Source organism: Coregonus lavaretus, assembly GCF_964263955.1.
Source record: "Coregonus lavaretus genome assembly, chromosome: 10".
NCBI lineage: Eukaryota > Metazoa > Chordata > Actinopteri > Salmoniformes > Salmonidae > Coregonus > Coregonus lavaretus.
In genome coordinates this window covers 12,231,375-12,257,971 of record NC_139997.1, presented here as the reverse complement: position 1 = coordinate 12,257,971, position 26,597 = coordinate 12,231,375, and the positions used below count along the sequence as shown (strand labels likewise).

General features: G+C 42.5%; 2 protein-coding genes across 6 annotated transcripts in view; one reads left to right on the top strand and one right to left on the bottom strand.

Moving 5' to 3' along the window:
- The window catches only part of LOC311136067 (tyrosine-protein kinase Fer-like), a 41,634-nt gene extending 35,885 nt beyond the window's left edge, over positions 1–5,749 (top strand). For all 4 annotated transcript variants that reach the window (XM_084170135.1, XM_084170132.1, XM_084170133.1 and 1 more), the window contains 2 exons: positions 836–958; positions 2,690–5,749. In XM_084170135.1, the coding sequence (XP_084026261.1) occupies positions 836–958; positions 2,690–2,826 (260 nt within the window). In that variant the 3' untranslated portion in view covers positions 2,827–5,749. The remainder of the gene's footprint in view (positions 1–835; positions 959–2,689) is intronic.
- Positions 5,750–6,026: 277 nt separating this feature from the next.
- LOC311136697 (E3 ubiquitin-protein ligase Praja-2-like) lies at positions 6,027–24,787 on the bottom strand. 2 transcript variants are annotated; one of them, XM_084170933.1, is made up of 9 exons: positions 24,708–24,787; positions 21,905–22,099; positions 20,415–21,462; positions 19,816–19,977; positions 18,830–19,015; positions 18,511–18,622; positions 9,740–9,854; positions 6,839–6,954; positions 6,027–6,558 (listed from the first exon to the last, which is right to left on the bottom strand). In XM_084170933.1, exons 2-9 carry the CDS (start codon positions 22,095–22,097, stop codon positions 6,433–6,435), a joined length of 2,058 nt encoding a protein of 685 aa, XP_084027059.1. In that variant the 5' UTR covers positions 22,098–22,099; positions 24,708–24,787; the 3' UTR covers positions 6,027–6,432. The 2 variants fall into 2 exon arrangements, with proteins under 2 accessions (XP_084027059.1, XP_084027060.1); XM_084170934.1 differs by having other exon boundaries at positions 23,636–24,741.
- Positions 24,788–26,597: the final 1,810 nt, after the last annotated feature.

Below are 26,597 nucleotides of genomic sequence, written 5' to 3'. Positions count from 1 at the left end.
ACCGCATCAAAGGGACGATGGACGGGGCCATATACCGTCAAATCTTGGGTGAGAACATCCTTTCCTCAGCCAGGGCATTGAAAATGGGTCGTGGATGGGTGTTCCAGCATGACAATGACCCAAAACACACGGCCAAGGCAACAAAAGGAGTGGCTCAAGAAGAAGCACATTAAGGTCCTGGAGTGGCCTAGCCAGTCTCCAGACCTTAATCCCATAGAAAATCTGTGGAGGGAGCTGAAGGTTCGAGTTGCCAAACGTCAGCCTCGAAACCTTAATGACTTGGAGAATATCTGCAAAGAGGAGTGGGACAAAATCCCTCCTGAGATGTGTGCAAACCTGGTGGCCAACTACAAGAAACGTCTGACCTCTGTGATTGCCAACAAGGGTTTTGCCACCAAGTACTAAATCATGTTTTGCAGAGGGGTCAAATACTTATTTCCCTCATTAAAATGCAAATCAATTTCATAACATTTTTGACATGTGTTTTTCTGGATTTTGTTGTTGTTATTCTGTCTCTCACTGTTCAAATAAACCTACCATTAAAATTATAGACTGATCATGTGGGCAAACGTACAAAATCAGCAGGGGATCAAATACTTTTTTCCCTCACTGTATAGGTTAACAGCAACATAGGCCTAACCCAGCAAAGAGCAATTACTGTAGAAAAAACTCTCAATAGCGATGTTCTTTTAGGAGTATATGATTGTAGCTCTGCAGGAGGTAGGATAGTTTGATAAATTCTTCTTGATGACACAGCATCCCTAGCATTTCACAGCATTTCTTCTTCAATACTTGATGGCTGAGACATTGTGGTTGTGTTTGGTCGTTATTCCAGGGAGATACAGCTCAGAGAGTGACGTGTGGAGTTATGGCATCCTCCTATGGGAAACGTTTAGTCTAGGAGTGTGTCCTTACCCTGGGATGACCAACCAGCAGGCCAGAGAGCAAGTGGAGAAAGGTAAGAAGACATCCCTCCAAGGGTTCAGTGTTGTGTTGATCTGCCAGCATGTCTCTATTAGCCTGGTAGCTGGATCTGTTTGTGCTTTAGCCAACTCCTCTGCTTATTGTCATGTCAGTAGACAGAGGTGTCTGTTCTCCAGTATTTTAAGAGCTTCTTTTCTTATTTTTGTTTACCTCTTGACAAGATAATTCTTAAGTCATCAACAGATTGTGCCTTACGATTTTTCCTGTTGTGAGGGAGTTGCTAATGATATAAGACTGCACATACACTACATTGTCAAAAGTATGTGGCCCCCCCTTAAAATGAGTTTCAGCCACACCCGTTGCTGACCGGTGTATAAAATCGAGCACACAGCCATGCAATCTCCATAGACAAACATTGGCAGTCGAATGGCCTGTTTTGAAGAGCTCACGTTTCCAACAAGTCAGTTCGTCTAATTTCTGCCCTGCTAGAGCTGCCCCGGTCAACTGTAAGTGCTGTTATTGTGAAGTGGAAACGTCTAGGAGCAACAACGGCTCAGCCACAAGTTGGTAGGCCACACAAGCTCACAGAACGGGATCGCCTAGCGCGTAAAAATCCTCTGTACTCGGTTGCAACACTCACTACCGAGTTCCAAACTGCCTCTGGAAGCAACGTCAGCACAAGAACTGTTCGTCGGGAGCTTCATGAAATGGGTTTCCATGGCCGAGCAGTCGCACACAAGCCTAAGATCGCCAAGCGTCGGCTGGAGTGGTGTAAAGCTTGCCGCCATTGGACTCTGGAGCAGTGGAAACACGTTCTCTGGAGTGGTGAATCACACTTCACCATCTGGCGGTCCGACAGACAAATCTGGGTTTGGCGGATGCCAGGAGGACGCAACCTACCCCAATGCATAGTGCCAACTGTAAAGTCTGGTGGAGGAGTAATAATGGTCTGGGGCTGTTTTTTCATGGTTTGGGCTAGGCCCCTTAGTTCCAGTGAAGGGAAATCTTAACGCTACAGCATACAATGACATTCTAGACGATTCTGTGCTTCCGACTTTGTGGCCACAGTTTGGGGAAGGCCCTTTCCTGTTTCAGCATGACAATGCCCCCATGCACAAAGCGAGGTCCATACAGAAATGGTTTGTCGAGATTGGTGTGGAAGAACTTGACTGGCCTGCACAAAGCACTGACCTCAACCCCATCAAACACCTTTGGGATGAATTGGAACGCCGACTGCGAGCCAGGCCTAATCGCCCAACATCAGTGCCTGACCTCACTAATGTTGTTGTGGCTGAATGGAAGCAAGTCCCCGCAGCAATGTTCCAACATCTAGTGGAAAGCCTTCCCAGAATATAGCAGCAAAGGGGGGATCAATTCCATATTAATGCCCATGATTTTGGAATGAGATGTTCGACGAGCAGGTGTCCACATACTTCTGGCCATGTAGAGGTCTGCTGAAGGCATTTCTGACTGGTAACGCTCTTTAAGAATGAATAAACGGTAATGATTTGGTATAAAACTGAACGAAAATGAGAGAACTCAAAGGAATACTTTAATGGGGTCGTCTGTCTGTTCTTTTGCATTGGAGTTGGCCCTTTAGAGACAATTACTTGAACTTCAAGAAGTCATGAAGAGCACTGCATTGGGTGGTAATTTGTTCTCTAAACGTATATCCCTGATTACCATGCCTCGATCAATCCTAGGAAATTCAATTAAAGTTTCCCTCTGTGTCTGTCTCCCCCCCCCCCCCCCCCCCCCATCTTAGATTACAGAATGTCCTGTCCAACAAAGTGCCCTGAGGAGATTTACAAAGTCATGCAGAAGTGCTGGGAGTACAAACCTGAAAACCGGCCGAAGTTCGCCGACCTTCAGAAAGAACTGGCCTCGATCAAGAAGAAATAGCAACCTGGTAGGGGAAGGTGGACCAGGTCATGTCATCACGTCCAGGGGATCACCCCATTACAACCCGAGAGAAACACCACAGAACGTTACAGCCTTGATGCTACTTTTCGTGATTGTACTCACGGTGTATACTTTGTCACAAAAATCACTGTGTTATTTGCCTAGGCAACTGTTTTGAGCCATTATCAAGGAGAGAGATCTCTGCTTAGCTTGGATCATTGTCAAAATATGACAGTATTATTTTTATTTTTTACCTGGTGTTCTTTTATTTCTGCAACTAAAGGTGTTTTGAGACAAAACCACGCAAACATGTGTACAATAGATACAATCGATCATGCTCCATTGCACATATGACTTCTGTAGTTTTTGCTATTGGGCATCACTCGGGCATAGCCACGATAATGAGAAATGTCAACGTTTCTAGGTTTTTTAGGGCCCTGAGTTTGGGCCTTTTAAGGTTACATGAGTAATATGATTACTTGAAAATGCAAAGGAGTCTTGTGCTCTGTGTAAAATACTAATGTGTAGATGCACTCTGTAGCTCATTTCAGTCTTCAGAGACAGATTGTGTTTGAGAACCTGTTCTCTTTACCAGCAGTTCCTACCCAAGGACGTAACAATTTATACCTAAGGGTATAGTGTCCTGTTTTTGTCTCAAGCTTGACTTTTCGACATTCAGCAGTAAGTATTTTCTTCTTCCTGTAAAGTCTTATTGTGATGTGACAGTTTGAGTTGAGATCTGCAAATCATTTCTGTCCAAAGATCTCGTAAAGTTTTATCTTCACGCCCACCATTTAATCGAGAAAACCTTTTGAGTTTAACATACAAGGATAAGTGCAATTTGTGACACCCTTTCCTATAATTATTTGGGCTTTGTAATGTAGAAATATTGCAATAAGGCTGTTTATTTATAATTAATATAATTTTACTTTGAATTATTCAATGTTTTAGACCCTCCAGATTGCTGGCTATTTTCTACGTTTTGGTCTCTGTCAGTTGTTACAAGCTCAACACTCATAATTTGAAAATGATCATAACTGTTCTATCTGACGTGAAATGTGAATGTAGCATTTTGTCCACTTTTACATAGCTCCGAGGGTTGTAAGGAGCTCCAGTTTTCATGCATTCATTTTTGTTATTTTTTACTTCAATTTTTTAATAAAACTACTGTTGTACATCGTTGATAGACATGCATTCAGAAATGAACAGTGAACTTGTTTTCATGAAGTATACTTAGGGCCAGGAGTTGTATCTGACCATGTGACATGACCAGGAGAGACTCTGGGGCCTAGTCTATGCCTGGTCTACAGTTGTCCTGGCAAGGTAATTCTCCTGCCCCTAATATAGTGTATTCGCTATTCCAGCCACTCCTGTATGATGTCATTTCTCTGAGGGTGCCATGTTGTTTCTATGTAAACCAAGCTCCTTCTTGCCATTTGTGTTGACAGCCCAAGCGTGTCTTCAAAAGCATCTTCTGTGAAGTAACACATCACATCCATTCATGAGTTTCACTCCTATTAGAATGATGGAACCCTTGTCTTCCAAACTTTAAAATGAAACATTCCTCCTCCTGTATTTTGTAAATACTTTTTTATGCAAATGTAGATCACGTTTTATGTGTGTATCTCTATTGGAAGTGTTTCTTCCAATGATGTATTCTATAAAGAAAACATTGTCTGTATCGTCATGATTGTTTGTACATTTTTAGTATATGTATAAATGATTTTTGGAAAACTCCTCTTTCCTATCCTTTATACAATGTCTCCTGCTCACCTATGCTGTATCCTCATCTTTCTGTGTCACAAATGACACCCAACTCCACATATATAGTGCACTAATATGCCAAAGGTAGTACACTATATGGTGAATAGGGTGTCATTTGAGACACTGCCTTTGGTTTGTAGACTGGTGTAACAGTTGTTCATTCATTTCTCGTCAAATTACCTCCTGAATTGTTTTTTTTTAGCATTCCAGACAACCTAGTAAGAAAAATGAATAGGCGAAGGGTGCTTACATCTTAACTACTGGTTGATGAGCACAAATAAGATATCTGTTTAAACACATTTGAAAGGCATACACCTTTTTCAGTAACTCTCTTATTTATTTGAGACACTTAAATAGTATCCTTAGCATTTTGTATTAAAATATTTGCATTTGTTTTTATAGAATTTGTTCTATGGTTTAATTTGTTTTTTAATTTGTATTCTTCTTGTACCAAGTCTAGATTTCCCCATGAGTAGTTAAAATCTGCTCTACATTACTGGTCAATACATTACACTTGTGTTGAATGAAGTTGTCTTTCATTTTGTTACTCATTTGTTTTTTGAGTGAAAGTATATTTAAGCTTCACAATTCAATGTGAATGTCTTGTGCTGCATTAACGTTAGCATTCTGGTATGTACTCCCAAGGCCAACTTTACAGCATTCGAAGGTATGTGCATTACTGAGCTCTTTCTTTTCCTAAAGTATATTGTTATTTGATTATGTGTCATAGACTAATTTAAAGAGCTGGGATATTTATTGCCACAAGAGACCTTATATATTTTGATTGCACTTTTGGCCATGTTAAAAAGACACTGACAAGGCACAATAGTACTGTTGTGTCAACTAGTGTTTAGCCCAACATATCCTTCCCTATTAATAAAGACCATATCTAAAGTAACAAGTGGACAATGCACTGGATTTAAAATGATTATCAAATTGTTATACTTAGCCCATATTAGAGTAAATAAAAACTAGCTAGTGTGGTTGTAATTGAAAAATGTCCTTAAATGTGTTCGCCGTTACACACCTGGAAAGGAACGCCTGTATATGCCCCCTTGTTAGCTTTCACAACCTTGATGACCATAGTATGTCCAGTCATTGTCTAAACCTCAATGTTTATACTGTGTACTTGCAATAAAATCTTTTTTGGCTCTTTGAATTCAACATCACGTGTTATTTCTGTTTTACACTTTGATTTGGGAAGGTGGAGAAATTAATGAACATCTTTTAAATCCATATTCAGAATACAAATAGTTGATTATCCTCTTCCATTCAACAGGCAATCAGAGGTTTACGTTGGGTAAATAAAGATGGTGGTGTGCTAAATCTCTTCCTTGTATAAACAGCGTTATCTGAATGGATTCTACAGTGGATGTATACAATCTCTTCGTAAGGAAGTTAGTGCCTTCCATTGATTTTGATAGTTCTTCCAAGACTTACCCACATTACAGCCTTTATTGAACTAAAATTATTTTGAAATGAGTACAATGTGAGGTACATAAGCAATGCTTTCATCTGTATTGAAAAATGTGTGCAAGTAAAATCTGAGACGCTTTAACAAATCTAGGCAAAACAAAAATGGCAATTTCCTAACCTTCATTAAAACATACATTCGTAACAAAGACTTGACATTATACAGATAATATTTTCTCAGAAAATAAGCCTGAACTGTCACTCGGACATCTTGAACTTGTTTACATGTGCAGAACTAAATCAACAATCTCATTCATAGAGTTACATTGCAGAGAGCGGCAATGAAAGAAAAAGTAATAAGAACTTATTTTCATTGAAGTGTTATAGGCCTCTTTTTCTTTTCTGGCTGTTGATTGGTCATCAGTGAATTCACCGCATTCCGGCTGCGCTGTGATTGGACGGTGGGATGTCCTGATCCGACACAAACGAGGTGTTAGCAGTGGTCTCCATGACAACAGGCGACAGAATGTGACGACAGACAGGGCAAGTCCCAGACTAGAGAGAGAAGATACCACAAATCAGTATAAACATTTTCATATCATCACTCAAAATACATTGACACACAGGCCAGGAGCTAGACTGAATATAGGCTGATGCCACCACCCTCATCACTTAAAGAACATTTCAATTACATGCTGATGTGCAGTACAGGCCATGTACATAAACGCTTTAGAAAATATAGTCTAAATGGGCTTCAAAATAAGTTATTCTCCACACACACACACACACACACACACACACACAGAGGCCCTCATTCAGTCAGTCACACACATACCTTTTGGAGCCAGAGAGTCACGCAGATCTTGTGGAACATGTGGTGGCACGGCAGCTGGGTTGCAATCTCATCTTTGACGTACTCACCACAGCAGATGGCACAGCACTGTTCCTGCCCTAGAGAGAGAGCGAGAGAGAGAGAGCGAGACAGAGAGAGAGAGAGAGAGAGAGAGAGAGAGAGAGAGAGAGAGAGAGAGAGAGAGAGAAAAGAGAGAAAGAAAGGCGAGGGAGCGAGAAAGACAAGGATAAAGAGCCGCACAAGAAGAACTAAATCATAAGTGTCATAGAGCGGCGCTGGGCCATCTATCACTTCATGTTCTGCAGCCCCGGCCTCATCCACTCTGTTCTGTATTCACAGCCCCACACGTTTACATTCCATCAGACTCCATTCAGTCGATCCACAAGCACACAGATGGAACCGCTCGCTCCGACATGGCATGACGAATGGCGGCCATCTTGCCTCGACGCCTGCATACTGCGATTTATTCCCGGGGAAACTTGACGCGACACCGGTGCATACATTTTGTCTTGCCCCCCTCTCACACATTTACATTATGTTCCCATCATTCATATTATGCATTGCTTTACGCACTGCAAGTTATTTCTTATCTTGACACCACATGAATCAACATCGGATCAGTAACAGCGGAATATTTCCATATGGAATGCGTCGATGTGTTGAGACAAACTCAGCCTGCTGAATACTTTTTTTTTATGATCCATTTCATACAGACTAATGAGCAGAGTGCTCTGCGTAATATATATATGTGAGTCTACAGTGGGGAGAACAAGTATTTGATACACTGCCGATTTTGCACGTTTTCCTACTTACAAAGCATGTAGAGGTCTGTAATTTTTATTATAGGTACACTTCAACTGTGAGAGACAGAATCTAAAACAAAAATCCAGAAAATCACATTGTATGATTTTAAAGAAATTAATTTGCATTTTATTGCATGACATAAGTATTTGATACATCAGAAAAGCAGAACTTAATATTTGGTACAGAAACCTTTGTTTGCAATTACAGAGATCATACGTTTCCTGTAGGTCTTGACCAGGTTTGCACACACTGCAGCAGGGATTTTGGCCCACTCCTCCATACAGACCTTCTCCAGATCCTTCAGGTTTCGGGGCAGTCGCTGGGCAATACGGACTTTCAGCTCCCTCCAAAGATTTTCTATTGGGTTCAGGTCTGAAGACTGGCTAGGCCACTCCAGGACCTTGAGATGCTTCTTACGGAGCCACTCCTTAGTTGCCCTGGCTGTGTGTTTCGGGTCGTTGTCATGCTGGAAGACCCAGCCACGACCAATCTTCAATGCTCTTACTGAGGGAAGGAGGTTGTTGGCCAAGATCTCGCGATACATGGCCCCATCCATCCTCCCCTCAATACGGTGCAGTCGTCCTGTCCCCTTTGCAGAAAAGCATCCCCAAAGAATGATGTTTCCACCTCCATGCTTCACGGTTGGGATGGTGTTCTTGGGGTTGTACTCATCCTTCTTCTTCCTCCAAACACGGCTAGTGGAGTTTAGACCAAAAATATCTATTTTTGTCTCATCAGACCACATGACCTTCTCCCATTCCTCCTCTGGATCATCCAGATGGTCATTGGCAAACTTCAGACGGGCCTGGACATGCGCTGGCTTGAACAGGGGGACCTTGCGTGCGCTGCAGGATTTTAATCCATGACGGCGTAGTGTGTTACTAATGGTTTTCTTTGAGACTGTGGTCCCAGCTCTCTTCAGGTCATTGACCAGGTCCTGCTGTGTAGTTCTGGGCTGATCCCTCACCTTCCTCATGATCATTGATGCCCCACGAGGTGAGATCTTGCATGGAGCCCCAGACCAAGGGTGATTGACCGTCATCTTGAACTTCTTCCATTTTCTAATAATTGCGCCAACAGTTGTTGCCTTCTCACCAAGCTGCTTGCCTATTGTCCTGTAGCCCATCCCAGCCCTGTACAGGTCTACAATTTTATCCCTCATGTCCTTACACAGCTCTCTGGTCTTGGCCATTGTGGAGAGGTTGGAATCTGTTTGATTGAGTGTGTGGACAGGTGTCTTTTATACAGGTAACGAGTTCAAACAGGTGCAGTTAATACAGGTAATGAGTGGAGAACAGGAGGGCTTCTTAAAGAAAAACTAACAGGTCTGTGAGAGCCAGAATTCTTACTGGTTGGTAGGTGATCAAATACTTATGTCATGCAATAAAATGCAAATTATTTACTTAAAAATCATACAATGTAATTTTCTGGATTTTTGTTTTAGATTCCGTCTCTCACAGTTGAAGTGTACCTATGATAAAAATTACAGACCTCTATATGCTTTGTAAGTAGGAAAACCTGCAAAATTGGCAGTGTATCAAATACTTGTTCTCCCCACTGTATATATTAGAGTCTATATATTAGCAGCTGGTTTCTTCAGACAGTCAGTCTGGCCTGGACTGCTGGTCCGGTCGGCTAATAGTAAAACTGAGTACAAGACTGAGGGTGGGGATTTACAGAGTGGATGGTCCCACTAATTACATGTCTTTTGATCCTGATACAAAAGGCACTCCATGTTGGTATTAACCATTGCATTAGTTAGGCCATTTACAGTAGTTAGCACATGTCAAAATTAAAATAACTAATCTTACTCGTTCCACCACTGGAAATATGGTTTTGCTTGATCTTTTTCAAAGGTCATTGTGAATTATGACATTCATGGAATCCTTGAATATATTGCACATTTAGCAGTATTTCACTACTTACACCCAGAATGACAGTCTATTGTTGCCAATGCAAAAAGGGCAATTGCACACATTAACAATACAGCCAATTCAAAGGGAGCGGAGGGAAGGGCCAGTCTGTTAGGATAAGAAGATGTGGTCCTACCACTGTGGTCTTCTAGCACTGTGAACTTACCACTGGGGTCCTCCAATATAGTGATTTGAGGCAGACACTCTATGATCTGTTCTGTAGCCGGAGGGTGGGCCTGCTCCACGTCGATGGCCAGGGACTCCAGGTGGGCTAGAGCCGCCTGTGAACCACAACAAAAGAACATCAGGTGCCAATGTCCCTATGTATTTACATGGATGCGTACAATGTAATTACAGTGTAGGTAGGTACACATTGTTACATGGTTAAAGACAGCAACAAGTTTCAAGTTATTAGTCGCATGTACGGGATATGCATGGTATACATCATCCAATGAAATGCTCACTTGCAGGTTCCTTCTCGGTAATGCAACAACAATGAGAAATAAGAAAAACAACAAAGTACATTTTTGTATAAGTATAATACAAGAAGGCACAATTTATAGTACAATATTTACACAAGCAGTATAATAAGAGTCTGGTAGAAGCAGTTGTGATGTGTGCTAAGTGCGGAGAATCAGAGTAGATGGTCAGTCCAGTTCAAGTGTTCAGCAGTCTGATGGCTTGTAGATAGAAACAGTCTCTGAGCCCGTTGGTATCAGGCCTCATGCTCCGATACCGTCTGCCTGATGGTAAAGGAGTGAACAGCTCATGGCTGGGGTGTGTGAGTTCCTTGATGCTGTGTGCTTTCCTCAGGCACCATTTTGAGTAGATGTCCTGGATGGGTGGGAGCACGGTCCCAGTGATGTCCTGGATGGGTGGGAGCACGGTCCCAGTGATGTCCTGGATGGGTGGGAGCACGGTCCCAGTGATGTCCTGGATGGGTGGGAGCACGGTCCCAGTGATGGGCCGTCTTCACTCTCCGCTGGAGGGCCTTGCGGTCGTGGATGGAGCAATTCCTGTACCAGGCTGTGATGCAACCGGTCAGGACACTCTCGATGGTGCAGCGGTAGTATTTGGAGAGGACCCGCCGTAGGAAGTAGAGACGCCTTAGGAAGTAGAGACGCTGTTGTTGGTCCATGACAAGTCCTTGGTGATGTGGACGCCGAGGAATTAAAAAAAAACTTGTCACTCTCTACTACAGTCCCATTGATGTGGATCGGGGCATGTTCCCTCCTCTGCTTCCTTAAGTCAACAATCAATTATTTTGTTTTGCTGACATTGAGGGAGAGGTTGTTCTCATGACACCACAATGCCAGTTCACTTACCGCCTCCCTATAGGCTGACTCGTCGTTGTTGGTTATCAGACCTACAACCGTGGTGTCATCAGCAAACTGGGAGTTGGTGAGGGGCAAAGTTCACGCAGTCGTGGGTGAACAGGGAGTGCAACAGAGGACTGAGGAGTAGTGGAGGAGTTGTTGCCAATCCTCACAGCCTGTTGTCTGTCCGTCAGGAAGTACAGGATCCAGTTGCAGAGGGTGTTGTCCAGACCCAGGGCTTGGAGCTTGGTGTCAAGCTCAGAGAGAACAATAGTCAATGAACAGCATTCTCACGTAGGTGTTCCTTTTGTCCAAATGTGTTACGGCCGTGTGAATAGGGTTAGAAATGGCATCTTCCGTGGATCTTTTGGAGCGGTGGGCAGATTGGAGTGGGTCCAGTGTGCCTGGCATGGTGACCTTGATGTGGGCCATGACCAGCCTCTCCAAGCACTTCATGATGACCGAGGTTAGCGCAACGGGCGATAGTAATTTTGGAATGTCATGTTTTTTTTTGGGCACTGGGATGATGGTGGTCTCCTTAAAGCAGGTGGGGACTACAGCCTAGGACAGGGACAGGTTGAAGATGTCAGAGAAAACGCCCGCCAGCAGGTCAGCACACACTGAGGTCACGACCAAAGATGCCATCTGGGCCGGCGGCTTTGTGAGTATTCACATATCAGCCTTGGAGAGCGGAAGTACCTGGTTGTCCGGACAGCAAGAATCTTCCTGGATGGCTCTGTACTGTCTGCCTTACATTTTAGTAATTTAGCAGACGCTCTTATCCAGAGCGACTTACAGTTAGTGAGTGCATACATTTTTCATACTGGCCCCCCGTGGGAAACGAACCCACAACCCTGGCATTGCAAGCGCCATGCTCTACCAACTGAGCTACAGCATTGAATGTGTTAAGTGCGTCTGGGAGGGAGGTGTCGGTGGGCACCGCACAGCTGGATTTACCTTTGTAGTCTTTGATAGTCTGTAGTCCTTGCCACATGCGACGCGAGTCTGAGTGGTCGAACATCAATTCAAGTTTGAGTCTGTATTATCTTTTTGCATTCCTAATAGATTTGCGGAGCTAGTACCTGCTCGCATGCCACCGAGTCGTCGGGGTCCATTCTGCTGACATTGAATGCTGCAGTACAGGCTCTCAGCATTGTACGGATATCTCCGTCCATCCAGGGTTTTTGGTTGGAGTATGTCCGGATTGTTATTGTGGGTACGTCGTCATCAACACATTTCCTAATGAAGCCTGTGACTGACAATGTATATTCCTCAATGTTGATGGATGAGTTCTGGGTGGATGAATCTTTGAACATATTTCAATCAGTATTCTCAAAACAATCCTGCAGCATTGAGTCTGCCTCCTCTGACCAACGCCTCACTATTCTCTGTGTTGGTGGCTCCCTCGAGTTCCTGCTTGAAGACGGGGAGTAGGAACAGAGAGATGTGATTTGATTGGCCGAAGTGGATGGATGGCTTTTTTTTTTTCTTTTTTAGGGGGTAGATCAGCTTTAATATTGCAGATAGATTGTAACTTCCAATGTAATTGTCCGCATCACTTCCAATCCCCCATATATATATATATATATATATATATATATATATATATATATATATATATATATATATATATATATATATATATATATATATATATACACACACACACACACACACACACACACACACACACACACACACACACATATCTATACACACACATACATATACACACATATACAGTGAGGGAAAAAAGTATTTGATCCCCTGCTGATTTTGTACGTTTGCCCACTGACAAAGAAATGATCAGTCTATAATTTTAATGGTAGGTTTATTTGAACAGTGAGAGACAGAATAACAACAAAGGAATCCAGAAAAACACATGCCAAAAATGTTATAAATTGATTAGCATTTTAATGAGGGAAATAAGTATTTGACCCCCTCTCAATCAGAAAGATTTCTGGCTCCCAGGTGTCTTTTATACAGGTAACGAGCTGAGATTAGGAGCACACTCTTAAAGGGAGTGCTCCTAATCTCAGTTTGTTACCTGTATAAAAGACACCTGTCCACAGAAGCAATCAATCAGATTCCAAACTCTCCACCATGGCCAAGACCAAAGAGCACTCCAAGGATGTCAGGGACAGGATTGTAGACCTACACAAGGCTGGAATGGGCTACAAGACCATCGCCAAGCAGCTTGGTGAGAAGGTGACAACAGTTGGTGCGATTATTCGCAAATGGAAGAAACAAAAAAGACCTGTCAATCTCCCTCGCCCTGGGGATCTATGCAAGATCTCACCTCGTGGAGTTGCAATGATCATGAGAACGGTGAGGAATCAGCCCAGAACTACACGGGAGGATCTTGTCAATGATCTCAAGGCAGCTGGGACCATAGTCACCAAGAAAACAATTGGTAACACACTACGCCGTGAAGGACTGAAATCCTGCAGCGCCCGCAAGGTCCCCCTGCTCAAGAAAGCACATATACAGGACCGTCTGAAGATGCCAATTAACATCTGAATGATTCAGAGGAGAACTGGGTGAAAGTGTTGTGGTCAGATGACCAAAATCGAGCTCTTTGGCATCAACTCAACTCGCCGTGTTTGGAGGAGGAGGAATGCTGCATATGACCCCAAGAATACCATCCCCACCGTCAAACATGGAGGTGGAATCATTATGCTTTGGGGGTGTTTTTCTGCTAAGGGGACAGGACAACTTCACCGCATCAAAGGGACGATGGACGGGGCCAAATCTTGGGTGAGAACCTCCTTCCCTCAGCCAGGGCATTGAAAATGGGTCGTGGATGGGTATTCCAGCATGACAATGACCCAAAACACACGGCCAAGGCAACAAAGGAGTGGCTCAAGAAGAAGCACATTAAGGTCCTGGAGTGGCCTAGCCAGTCTCCAGACCTTAATTTTTACATTTTAGTCATTTAGCAGACGCTCTTATCCAGAGCGACTTACAGTTAGTGAATACATATTTTTTTATACTGGCCCCCCGTGGGAATCGAACCCACAACCCTGGCATTGCAAACGCCATGCTCTATCAACTGAGCTACATCCCTGCCGGCCATTCCCTCCCCTACCCTGGACGACGATGGGCCAATTGTGCGCCGCCCATGAGTCTCCCGGTCGCGGCCAGCTGCGACAGAGCCTGGATTCGAACCAGGATCTCTAGTGGCACAGTTAGCACTGCGATGCAGTGCCTTAGACCACTGCGCCACTCAGTTAATCCCATAGACAATCTGTGGAGGGAGCTGAAGGTTCGAGTTGCCAAACGTCAGCCTCGAAACCTTAATGACTTGGAGGAGATCTGCAAAGAAGAGTGGGACAAAATCCCTCCTGAGATGTGTGCAAACCTGGTGACCAACTACAAGAAACGTCTGACCTCTGTGATTGCCAACAAGGGTTTTGCCACCAAGTACTAAGTCATGTTTTGCAGAGGGGTCAAATACTTATTTCCCTCATTAAAATGCAAATCAATTTATAACATTTTTGACATGCGTTTTTCTGGATTTTTTTGTTGTTATTCTGTCTCTCACTGTTCAAATAAACCTACCATTAAAATTATAGACTGATCATTTCTTTGTCAGTGGGCAAACGTACAAAATCAGCAGGGGATCAAATACTTTTTTCCCCCTCACTGTGTGTGTGTGTGTGTGTGTGTGTGTGTGTGTGTGTGTGTGTGTGTGTGTGTGTGTATATATATATATATATCTCTATCTATCTATCTATCTATCTGGCCCTCCTGTAGCTCAATTGGTAGAGCATGGCGCTTGCAACGCCAGGGTTGTGGGTTCGATTCCCATGGGGGGGCCAGTATGAAAAATGTATGCACTCTAACTGTAAGTGGCTCTGGATAAGAGCGTCTGCTAAATGACTAAAATGTAAATGTCAAATAAATAAATATATATATACACACACACACACAGTTGAAGTCGGAAGTTTACATACACTTAGGTTGGAGTCATTAAAACTTGTTTTTCAACCACTCCACAAATTTCTTGTTAACAAACTATAGTTTTGGCAAGTCGGTTAGGACATCTACTTTGTGCAGGACACAAGTAATATTTCGAACAATTGTTTAGAGAGATTATTTCACTTATAATTCACTGCATCACAATTCCAGTGGGTCAGAAGTTTACATACACTACGTTGACTGTACCTTTAAACAGCTTGGAAAATTCCAGAAAATGATGTCATGGCTTTAGAAGCTTCTGATAGGCTAATTGACATCATTTGAGTCAATTGGAGGTGTACCTGTGGATGTATTTCAAAGCCTACCCTCAAACTCAGTGCCTCTTTGCTTGACATCATGGGAAAATAAAAATAAAATCAGCCAAGACCTCAGAAAAAATATTGTAGACCTCATCCTTGGGAGCAATTTCCAAACGCCTGAAGGTACCACGTTCATCTGTACAAACAATAGTACGCAAGTATAAACACCATGGGACCACGCAGCCGTCATACCGCTCAGGAAGGAGATGCGTTCTGTCTCCTAGAGATGAACGTACTTTGGTGCGGAAAGTGCAAATCAATCCCAGAACAACAGCAAAGGGCCTTGTGAAGATGCTGGAGGAAACAGGTACAAAAGTATTTATAACCACAGTAAAACGAGTCCTATATCGACATAACCTGAAAATCCACTCAGCAAGGAAGAAGCCACTGCTCCAAAACCGCCATAAAAAAGCCAGACTACGGTTTGCAACTGCACATGGGGACAAAGATCGTACTTTTTGAAGAAATGTCCTCTGGTCTGATGAAACAAAAATAGAACTGTTTGGCCATAATGACCATCGTTATGTTTGGAGGAAAAAGGGATGTCTTGCAAGCCGAAGAACACCATCCCAACCGTGAAGCACGGGGGTGGCAGCATCATGCTGTGGGGGTGCTTTGCTGGTGCACTTCACCAAATAGATGGCATCATGAGGAAGGAAAATTATGTGGATATATTGAAGCAACATCCCAAGACATCAGTCAGGAAGTTAAAGCTTGGTCGCAAATGGGTCTTCCAAATGGACAATGACCCCAAGCATACTTCCAAAGTTGTGGCAAAATGGCTTAAGGACAACAAAGTCAAGGTATTGGAGTGGCCATCACAAAGCCCTGACCTCAATCCTATAGAAAATGTGTGGGCAGAACTGAAAATGATGTGCGAGCAAGGAGGCCTACAAACCTGGTCAACAAGGTCCTTTGCTGTTGTTCTGGGATTGATTTACATTTTGTCATGCACAAAGTAGATGTCCTAACCGACTTCCAAAAACTATAGTTTGTTAACAAGAAATGTGTGTAGTGGTTGAAAAACAAGTTTTAATGACCAACCTAAATGTATGTAAACGTCCGACTTCAACTGTATACACACACACATATATACATACTAGACAATCTGGACCCTTTCTTTCTAAAATTAGCGGCCTGTTCAAGCTCTCTTTCGTATCGTCTGAGATCCCCAGAGATCGGAAAGCTACCGCGGTCATCCCCCTCTTCAAAGGGGGTGACACTCTAGATCCAAATCATTTCGAATCCCACCGTACCTTCTCCACTATGCAATCTGGTTTCCGAGCTGGTCATGGGTGCACCTCAGCCACGCTCAAGGTCCTAAACGATATAATAACCATGATCGATAAAAAAGACAGTACTGTGCAGCCGTCTTCATCGACCTGGCCAAGGCTTTGACTCTGTCAATCATCGCATTCTTATTGGCAGACTAAATAGCCTTGGTTTCTCAAATGACTGTCTCGCCTGGTTCACCAACTACTTCTCAGATCGATTTGACACATTGAACTCTGAGGGCCTGTTGTCTGGACCTCTGGCAGTCTATGGGGGTGCCACAGGGTTCAATTCTCGGGCAGACTCTATTCTCTGTGTATATCAATGATGTCACTCTCAGATCCACCTCTACGCAGACGACACCATTTTGTATACATCTGGCCCTTCACTGGACACTGTGTTAACAAACCTCCAAACGAGCTTCAATGCCATACAACACTCCTTCCGTAGCCTCCAACTGCTCTTAAACGCTAGTAAAACTAAATGCATGCTCTTCAATCGAACCCTGCTTGCAACCGCCCGCCCGACTAGAATAACTACTCTCGGTGGGTCTGACTTAGAATATGTGGACAACTACAACTACCTAGGTGTCTGGTTAGACCGTAAACTCTCCTTCCAGACTCACATTAAGCATCTCCAATCCAAAGTTAAATCTAGAATCGGCTTCCTATTTCGCAACAAAGCCTCCTTCACTCATGCTGCTAAACATGCCCTCGTAAAACGGACTATCCTACCGATCCTTGACTTCGGCGATGTCATTTACAAAATAGCTTCCAACACTCTACTCAGCAAATTGGATGTAGTCTATCACAGTGCCATCCGTTTTGTCACCAAAGCCCCATATACTACCCACCAATGTGACCTGTACGCTCTCGTTGGCTGGCCCTCACTACATATTTGTCGCCAAACCCACTGGCTCCATGTCATCTATAAATCACTTCTAGGCAAATCCCCGCCTTATCTTAGATCATTGGTCACCATAGCAACACCCACCCGTAGTATGCATTCCAGTAGGTATATCTCACTGGTCATCCCCAAAGCCAACACCTCCTTTGGCCGCCATTCCTTCCAGTTCTCTGCTGCCAATGACTGGAACGAACTGCAAAAATCTCTGAAGCTGGAGACTATTATCTCCCTCACTAACTTTAAGCATCAGTTGTCAGAGCAGCTTACCGATCACTGCACCTGTACACAACCCATCTGTAATTAGCCCACCCAACTACCTCATCCCCATATTGTTATTTACATTGTTATTTATTTTGCTAATTTGCACCCCAGTATCTCAATTTGCACATCATCTTCTGCACATCTATCACTCCAGTGTTAATACTAAATCGTAATTATTTTGCACTATGGCCTATTTATTGCCTTACCTCCATAACACACTGTATATAGATTTTCTATTGTGTTATTGACTGTACGTTTTGTTTATTCCATATGTAACTCTGTGTTGTTTTTATCGCACTGCTTTGCTTTATCTTGGCCAGGTCGCAGTTGTAAATGACAACTTTTTCTCAACTGGCTTACCTGGTTAAATAAAATAAAAAATATACATACATACATACATACATACATACATACTTTTTTAAAATATATTTCCCTTTATTACTTTCGGTGGATGGCTTTGTACGCGTCGCGGATGTTTGTGTATACATGGTCAAGCACGGCGGATCCTCTTGTGGGGAAGGATACATGTCAGTAATATTTTGGGAAAATTTGCTTTAGACGGTTTCAAGTCACCCACGACAATGAAGACTGCTTCCGGGGGTGAAAGTATTCTTGCTGGCTAATGATCTTGTACAGTTTGCGGAGTGCCAACTTGGTGTTTGTTTGTGGCGGTATGTACACAGCTGTGATAGCACACATGAATTCAACTCCAGGTTGGATGAGCAGGAACTCACTGCGTCAACATAGGATGGCACAATCTTGAAAAGCACACTTGAAGCAAACATTTAGAGATGGAATGGTGGTGGTCAACAAATTTGATCCTAACACCCTTCCGTCTGCACTTCTGTGGACTTGATTAGAGTGACTTGTGTCATAGTAAGAGTCTAGGGCTTTGGCCTTACCTCCATAGCTTGGGCCAGGCGCTCTTCAAGAGCCATGTATGTGAGGAGCTGAGGATCCACATAGGAAATAGCCTGGGCCATCCCAAAGCCCTCTCCAAAGTCATCCAACAACCTAAGATGAAGCAAAAAATATAAAAAATCCTGGTCAGGAAACCTCCTGGCCCTACATACATCTATCTATCACGTTGTAAATGTCAACGCATCAAAGTACATTACAGGAGTAAAACGTCAAACATTCTACACACCTCCAGAAAACTATCATAAAAATCATGAATTATATCTCACAATTTGGAGTTAAAACTCTTAAATTGTTCCCCACCTCCACTCAGCGTCCAGGTCCTCGCTCACGCTGGAGTCATCCTCCAGGTTGTTGTTCCCGTCCAGGATGAAGAGGCCTGGGTGGACAAAGTGACTCATGCCATCTGGGTCTTCGTCACTACTGCTGCCCGTCTCCTCATTGTACATCAACCACGGAATCTCTCCCTCCTCCAGAGGGGTCGGCTCCCTGCACAGTGCACAAACACAGCTTGTGTTCATTGGGCACCAGCAGGAAGAAAATGGACTGAAACGGGGAGACTTGTCCAATAAGAAACGCTCATTTTCGTTTTGTGCCCTAATGGACACGACCAAGTTTTCACCTTGCAAATGAGAATCAAAAATATAGTATGCACCGGAAATGTAGGCTATGCAGAAAGGTATTTTGTGTGATTTGTTGGAAATTGTTAGATATTACTGCACTGCTGGAGTTAGGAACACAAGCATTTCACTACACCCGCAATAACATCTGCTAAATATGTGTATGCGACCAATACGATTTGATCAAATTATATACATATACAGTAGTTTACATATCTTAGTTAACAAATCATAAAATCAATATCCATGGGAATGATTCAGCCTACCTCAACTGATTTAATGTATTAATGTAAGACTTTGCTTGGAGACTGTGCTGCTGTGGCACTTAGCTTAATCGTTATTCCAGCCCACACCCTGGTTACACATCACAGCATTAACACATGGAGGTGTCGGTCTGAGGGCTGGCTGTGCTTACCAATGACATATAGAATATATAGTATACATTAGATATACATACATTTAAATGCAGTGGTCCCCCAGTCACAATTCAAATACTTCCCCGTTTAACTACTCCAGACTATTACTCATATCTGCATTACTCTAGATTAGTGTCTGCATTTAGGCCACTCCCAAGCCATTGATTGCATTTATCAGAAGTGATCGTATAAGGCTGTATTATGTTGCAGTTATCAGGAGTGACCCGTATAAGGCCAGTATTTTGGTGCTTACTCAAGGGGCAGGCTGAGCTCGGGGACATCCTCCAGACTGCTGCTGTGCAGTTCGTCCAGGCCGGGCAGCGTCTCCCAGCTCTCCTGATTGGAGCCACGCTCCTTCTCCAGGCCAGAGTCCGACGTCCACAAGGCTGACCACTCCCCCTCACTGCACTCCGAGCTGCAAACACACACACGCGTCAGTCCACCTAGTAAGCACCACACCTAATCTGCTTAGCAGTGAGGTCTTAGCAGTATAAACACAAGAGCTTCGCTAGCAACCTCCGCTTCCTCAATTGACACCATCAGGACAAAAGAGAGCTACGTATTCACACTTTCCCAGAAAGGCAACAATTGGATTGTGAGTTGCAATGTCTTTGATCAACAGAGACCTAGAAAATGCCTTGTCTAACATTTATGAATAATCCCAAATTATAGTGCAAATGTTTAACTGACATTTTCCCTTCACAGAAATCCAACACTTGTGATTAGATCCCACTGACCATATATACACTTGCTGACTATAATATAAATACACACGGTTTTGTCCTATTTTACTATGATCTAAGAGCAATAAAAGGGTGATATGTAGAAATGACAATCTAAGGTATATTATACCTTTCTTCAGCCTTCATGAAAGGAACACATGTCTTATTGAAGTCCTCAAGATCTTCCCAGATGTCCTTTTCATCATCTGAATTCATTTTGCTACAAGAATCTTCATGTTCACCCCTCCTCTCGATAGGGCTAAACCCATATGAATCAGTCCGAGGGTAATCAAAGAGAAACTCCTGGTTTGGCCTTTCCGTTTGTGTCAGGAAGAATGGCGGTGCAGACACACACTTGGTCTTGCTGGCCTGTTTGGCTGAGCCACAGTGCGCCTCCTCGCCGTGAGAACTCTTCCTCTTCTCCAGGTGTGTTTCACTCGTCTGCTTACGAATTTTGGGCCTCACCACCATCTCTGACTGGGTCCCTCTCTGGTCGTCGTTCCCCAGCTCAGCAGGACCTTTGGGGCCAACAGGAGAGCCACCGACTGCTAGGTCCTCTGGTGGGTGGTCCTCTGTGCTGTTTTCCGTGTGATCTGTTCTGTTGCGTTCTGATATATTCCACTCAGGAGGGATTTCTTCTGTGTTAGAATCTGATCTTGGATCTGTTCTAGAATCTTTCACTGACTCAGTGTCTCTGAGGGAACAGTCTGACGTCCCTTCACTAGATTTTGTGTACAAATACGAGTGCAAACCGCTGAGATAGTCAAACTCTTTACCCAGCTCGAAGATCATGTCATCCAGTCTTTTCTGGAGACCGTGAGACGGATCGGAACCCTGCCCCCCCTCCTCCTCGCCGCCGCTACTGTCTGGCTCGTAAGCATCAATATTTACAAAGCTCAATATGCTGGAATTAGAAGGGTTGCTGTCCTCGTCCTCGGGGATAGGCCATGCACTGGCTTCTGCACTTTTCTTCGAGACGCCATTTTGGTCCTGGTCTGAGGCTACAGGTTGGTCACTATTTTTGTAGTGGATGGAGTGGGCTTCCGATGACTTCCTAGAAGTTGACTGTTTCTTGTGGGGAGGATCTTTGCCAGATTTGATTTTCACCTCTGCGTGAACCGAATTCGATGACACAGGAAAGATGGCGTGAAGCATCGAGGAGATGTTCCCTGTTGAAGCTAGGAGAGGCGCATTTAGTTACAGCTAAAACACAATCAAAACATCTACTATTACCATGACTTGCCAATACACAACTATTACATTTGCTAAATACTGACATAGCATGCAGCAGCTCCAGCCAGCCACCATTTATGGCGCAGATTGGGGTTTATAGGCTTAGCTCCTCACACTGAATTTCATGTCACAGGATAAATCGATCCAAACCTGCCCCGGTGCAGTACTTACTCACATGCTGCTACTCACTACAGGAGTTGCTTAGTGGTCTGCCATGATGTCAAATAAATAATAAACATAACTTTAATTGATTTGTTGACCTTGATATCATGTTGTTCACATGTAGAAATATAGGCCTGACTCAAATAGCCTACAGCTTGTCCCTCAGCTATTCAATGCACTGCAAATGGGACTTAGCCATATAGATCTATTGCACCGTGAACGTACATATGGAATGCGCTCTATGGACACCGTCCATTTCCGTATCTGGCCAATCCTCCACTCTGGCTGGGTTCCTGTGCTTGTCAGAGGTTGGACGGAAGCTAACGTATGCATGCCTCCTGCCGTATCTCCTTCCTGTGATTGTCTGATATCCACCAGCTGGTTTGGGCCAGGCTGGCTTGCCAGCTTCCTGACCCATCACTAGAGAGAGAGGAAATAACAACATTGAAACACACAGCGCCAAACTAAAAGTTGAAAAGAGTGACTGATGGTTTAATCTGACCTATTGGGTGATTCCATGCCAGAGAAGCACAAAAATATTTTTGGTATCTCAGATTGTTCAGGCAATTCTCACATAGAAAATTAATTGGAAGGAAGGATGTTTGACATGCTTTTTACATTTGTATCGCAAACAATTTTTTTGAAAATCATGATGAAAGTGACTTTTTAGACCTATACATGCCTCCTGTAAGACACTATGATCTGTGAACCGTACATGACACAAACAACATATTGGTGTCATTATACTCCTTACAGTGTGCTCTAACATATGGAGTATGTCTTGATTCTGAAATACAATTTTTCACATTAATTTATTCAACATTGAAAATATTAATGTTAATATCTCAAAAGTACCTTTTTGATTTTGTTCATTTAAGACATTGTTTGGAACAATATACTCTACAAGTACATAACATTTCCAGTGGGCTCACTACTAATTTAATGAGCACCACCAACACAGTGAATGGGAAAATTGATTCAAAGGGAACTCCCTCTGCTGGTAATTTGTTTAATGTTTAATCCTAAAGGAGGGCTGTGCTTGGTTATTGACCTAATTTCTATGTATAAAATGGGTAATATCATTAAAAGTACCAGAGAGCTCACTCTGGAAATTTGACATGTTTGTAGAGTATATTGTTACAAACAATATGTCTAAAAATAAGCTAAAATAAAATAGGGTACCATATTGTCAAAATATACATATTGTCTAAAAAGAGGAAGTGTGAGAATAACTGCGTCTTTGAGCTTAGATCCATACAAAACACAAAGCAGTAAAGACACAAGAAACATTGCTGCAAACCATAACAGTTGTGGAGGCCTTCTTTACACTTAAAAACAAACAGTCTGGAAAAGTTGGCAAATTAAAGCAATATAACAAATATGACTAACATGACATGAAAGCAAAGTAAACGTTCAAGGACTTGCTACAACAGTTGTTGACCTAGCTACAAATGTGACCGAAATTGAGATTAAGGAAAGGGGAGAAGGTATTATACTACCAAATTCAGTCCTAACAGTTCAATTATCATAACAAATGATAGGCCTATATGAAGCGATTTCAGTGCCAACAGAAATTGTATTTGAATTCCATAATTTTTCATTTGTTTTAGGGTATTGAATTTGAATGTAATATTTTTGAATTTGTAATGCACAAATTGAATCATTGAATTCAGAACTCAGAATATTGCATTCAGTTTAAAAATTCAATTTAATGGAATATTCAAGTTCAATATTTATATATTCGATTTCAATATGGTAGATATTGCATTCATTGTCTGTATCAAGTTTACAAATGATCATTTCAAGTTTATCAAAGTTTCATATATTTAACATCTCAGATGCATTCATATTCAGTTTTAAAATTCAACTGAAATTCAGATTCAAAACCAGAGACAACATCCTGGTACTTTGCCAGCCAGGAAAGGTAACGGAGAACAGATAGAATCAAACACTCACTGTGATAAACAAACTTCTGGCCGTTTCTGATGCCAATGTAGCATGATGAATTGATTTCCTTCCAATTAATTTGGCTCTAGCATTTGAACCGAGCTATTATGACCCCATTCCTGAAAGCTAAGACTCTCTGGTGCATGGACGTGTCTTCTGTTCCCCTCTATGACGATCACAGGCTGCGTTAGAAGGCCCCCATAATAATATAGTTGAAATGCCAGGTCATGGCCCTTCTACAGATAGCCTTTCCACTCCCCTTTAATATTGCTCTTGTGACGGTCATGGATAAAGGGATCCAGCTTTTGTCAAATTAACGTAAAAAGTTGATTTATTTTTAATTATCCAAAACTGCTGCGTAAATTCTCCTAACCTGCTACGAAAAGTCAATTCTGACGTTAATTTGACAAAAACTAGATCCCTTCTAGCCATGACCTCTTGGTGACTGACTGGGTTCGAACCTGGTCTCCTGCATGTCACAAGACTATAAAGGACACTCATTTAGTTTATACAATTATTTTACAAGCTAGCTTGATAGCGAGTTAATAGCAAACAATAAACACTTAGTTACATTTTGGAGCAAACTAGACAGCAATGAAACGGAATAAGCAATAGTGTAGCTAGCACGCTAGCTACATAATTATTGCAACCGGCTTGCCATTGTTGTCTAGCTAGCTTGGTTGCAAAGTTATTTTACTAACGTCATTCGCTAGCTAGCTAACTGCACAGCACCCAAAACAAATTGCTATACCTTACGAGAACAGTAGTCACTATAGCTAGCTGGTTATTTGGCTGCTACTTCACAGATTATTAGGGTGTATTCAGAAAATAAGATTCGTGTTTAGCAGACGGAAAAATACTTGGCCTTGGCCTAAGTAACGTTAGCTAGCTAACTATCGTGTTATGCTAGCTAGCTTGTCAAAAGAGCTTCCTCCTCAATGCATCCCGTTAGCTAGCAATTTCCAAACGGCAAGGGACAAAACGGTCCACTTGTTATTAATCAAACATTACTGGTCCCCATATTTTCTTGTTTCTTTTAACCTATATCGACATCCATTATTCAAAGTGGTTGCTGTATTACCTGTCCCGCAGGCTTTCTCTCCGTCCGAAACTGCGAAAAAAAACCCTGTACGCTAACGTCATCGGCAAACTTAGTGTCATATGACAGGCTTTGTCCAATCTGCTGCTGAGACTGCATTGGCAATCGATTTTAAGGGGATTTAAACCATACGTCTACTATAATAAGAGAGAAGCGCAGGACACCTCAATAAAAAAGTATAACAAATGTGTGGCTTGTGCAATTTGATTTATTAAACACCTGGAACATCTTTATTGGTGACTAAAATAGATTATCATCCAATAAATCAAATCAAAATCAAAGCAATGTGTATTGGTCACGTGCACAGGATACAGGTGTAAATGCAAATTGTACAGTGAAATGCTTCGCTAACTCTCCTCAACAATGCAGTAGCCTACGATATCAATCAAGAATCAAATGCCAAATAAAAAGTCCAAAAATTACAAGTAGTAATAAAAAAGTAGAAGAAAAAAGTAATAAAAACGATAGGAAAATTAAATAATAAAAATGGCACATGCGCTGAATACAACTTTACAGTGAAATGCTTGCTTATGAGCCCTTCCCAACAATGCAGAGTTTAACATTTTAAATTAAAGTAGTAATACAAGAGGAATTAAATTAAATTAAACACAAGAATGGAGCTATAAACAGGGATATACAATATACAGTATGATTTATAAAATGTGCTGTGTCAAATTACGAGAACTGTTATATACAAGTAGTAAAGTGAGAAGTGACTTATATAGCAGCTTAAATAAATAGTATTAATAAATAGTAACAGCAGTGGTGACCATGGTGTGTGTTAAAGGCCAAGTGCAGTCAAAATTCAGATTTTCCTGTGTTTTGTATCATATTGTAACGACCCTGGGTTTATAAGCGGGCACAGTCGATGGTGCGCTGGACTTCGGGCTAGAAGGTTGAGGGTTCGAGACCTGCTCCCTGCCTGTTTCATTACAATATTATAAACTGGGTGGTTCGAGCCCTGAATGCTGATTAGCTGAAAGCCTTGGTATATCAGACCATGTACCACGGGTATGACAAAATATTTATTTTTACTGCTCTAATTACGTTGGTAACCAGTTTATAATAGCAATAAGGCCCCTCAGGGGTTTGTGATATATGGCCAATATACCACGGCTAAGGGCTGTGTCCAGGCACTCTGCGTTGCATCATGCATAAGAACAGCCCTTAGCCCTGGTATATTGGCCATATACCACACCTCCTCGGACCTTGTTGCTTAACTATACAACAGCTGAGAAAACTAACACTGTAAAAGTGTGAAACAAATGAATCAGTGTTATTTCCTGATAGTTGCTGGTTGAAAATACAATATACACAGGACCTTCTAATAAGCAGTTTCGGCTTTCCATGGTGATATCACCATGTGGTACATGGTTAATAGACCAATAACAAAAAGAGTTCCAAACTTTTCTGCCAATAATAGCTAGTTTTCAGTTGTCCCCTCTCCATTCAGACCACTCCCAGACAGTCCTAGCAAAATGATTGCTTTAGAAAATGGGCTGTTTTTGCTCATTTTAATGGAAATCTATTACAGCAAGGTACTTCATTGTTACCCAGAAATGATGTGATATTGATATAAAAACGGCAGCAACTGTAAGTGGTTGGTCCTTGTGTGTGTGTGCAGTGCCGCCTCTGCCAATATGCAGACCCCGTGGCCGGTAGGGGGCCCCCAACCACTTACTGTTGGGAGTTAGAATAGTAGAATACACAAGGTTGCAATTTCGAAATATGGTAGTGCATTAGCAGTTTTCCTCTTGTTATGTTAGTCACTCAATTAGCCCATGTCAGCTAACATTTTATAGATCGCTAGGTAAGTTAGTCTAGCCAGCTTTCTAAACCTTGTAGTAATCATGACTGAATTACTGACCGGGC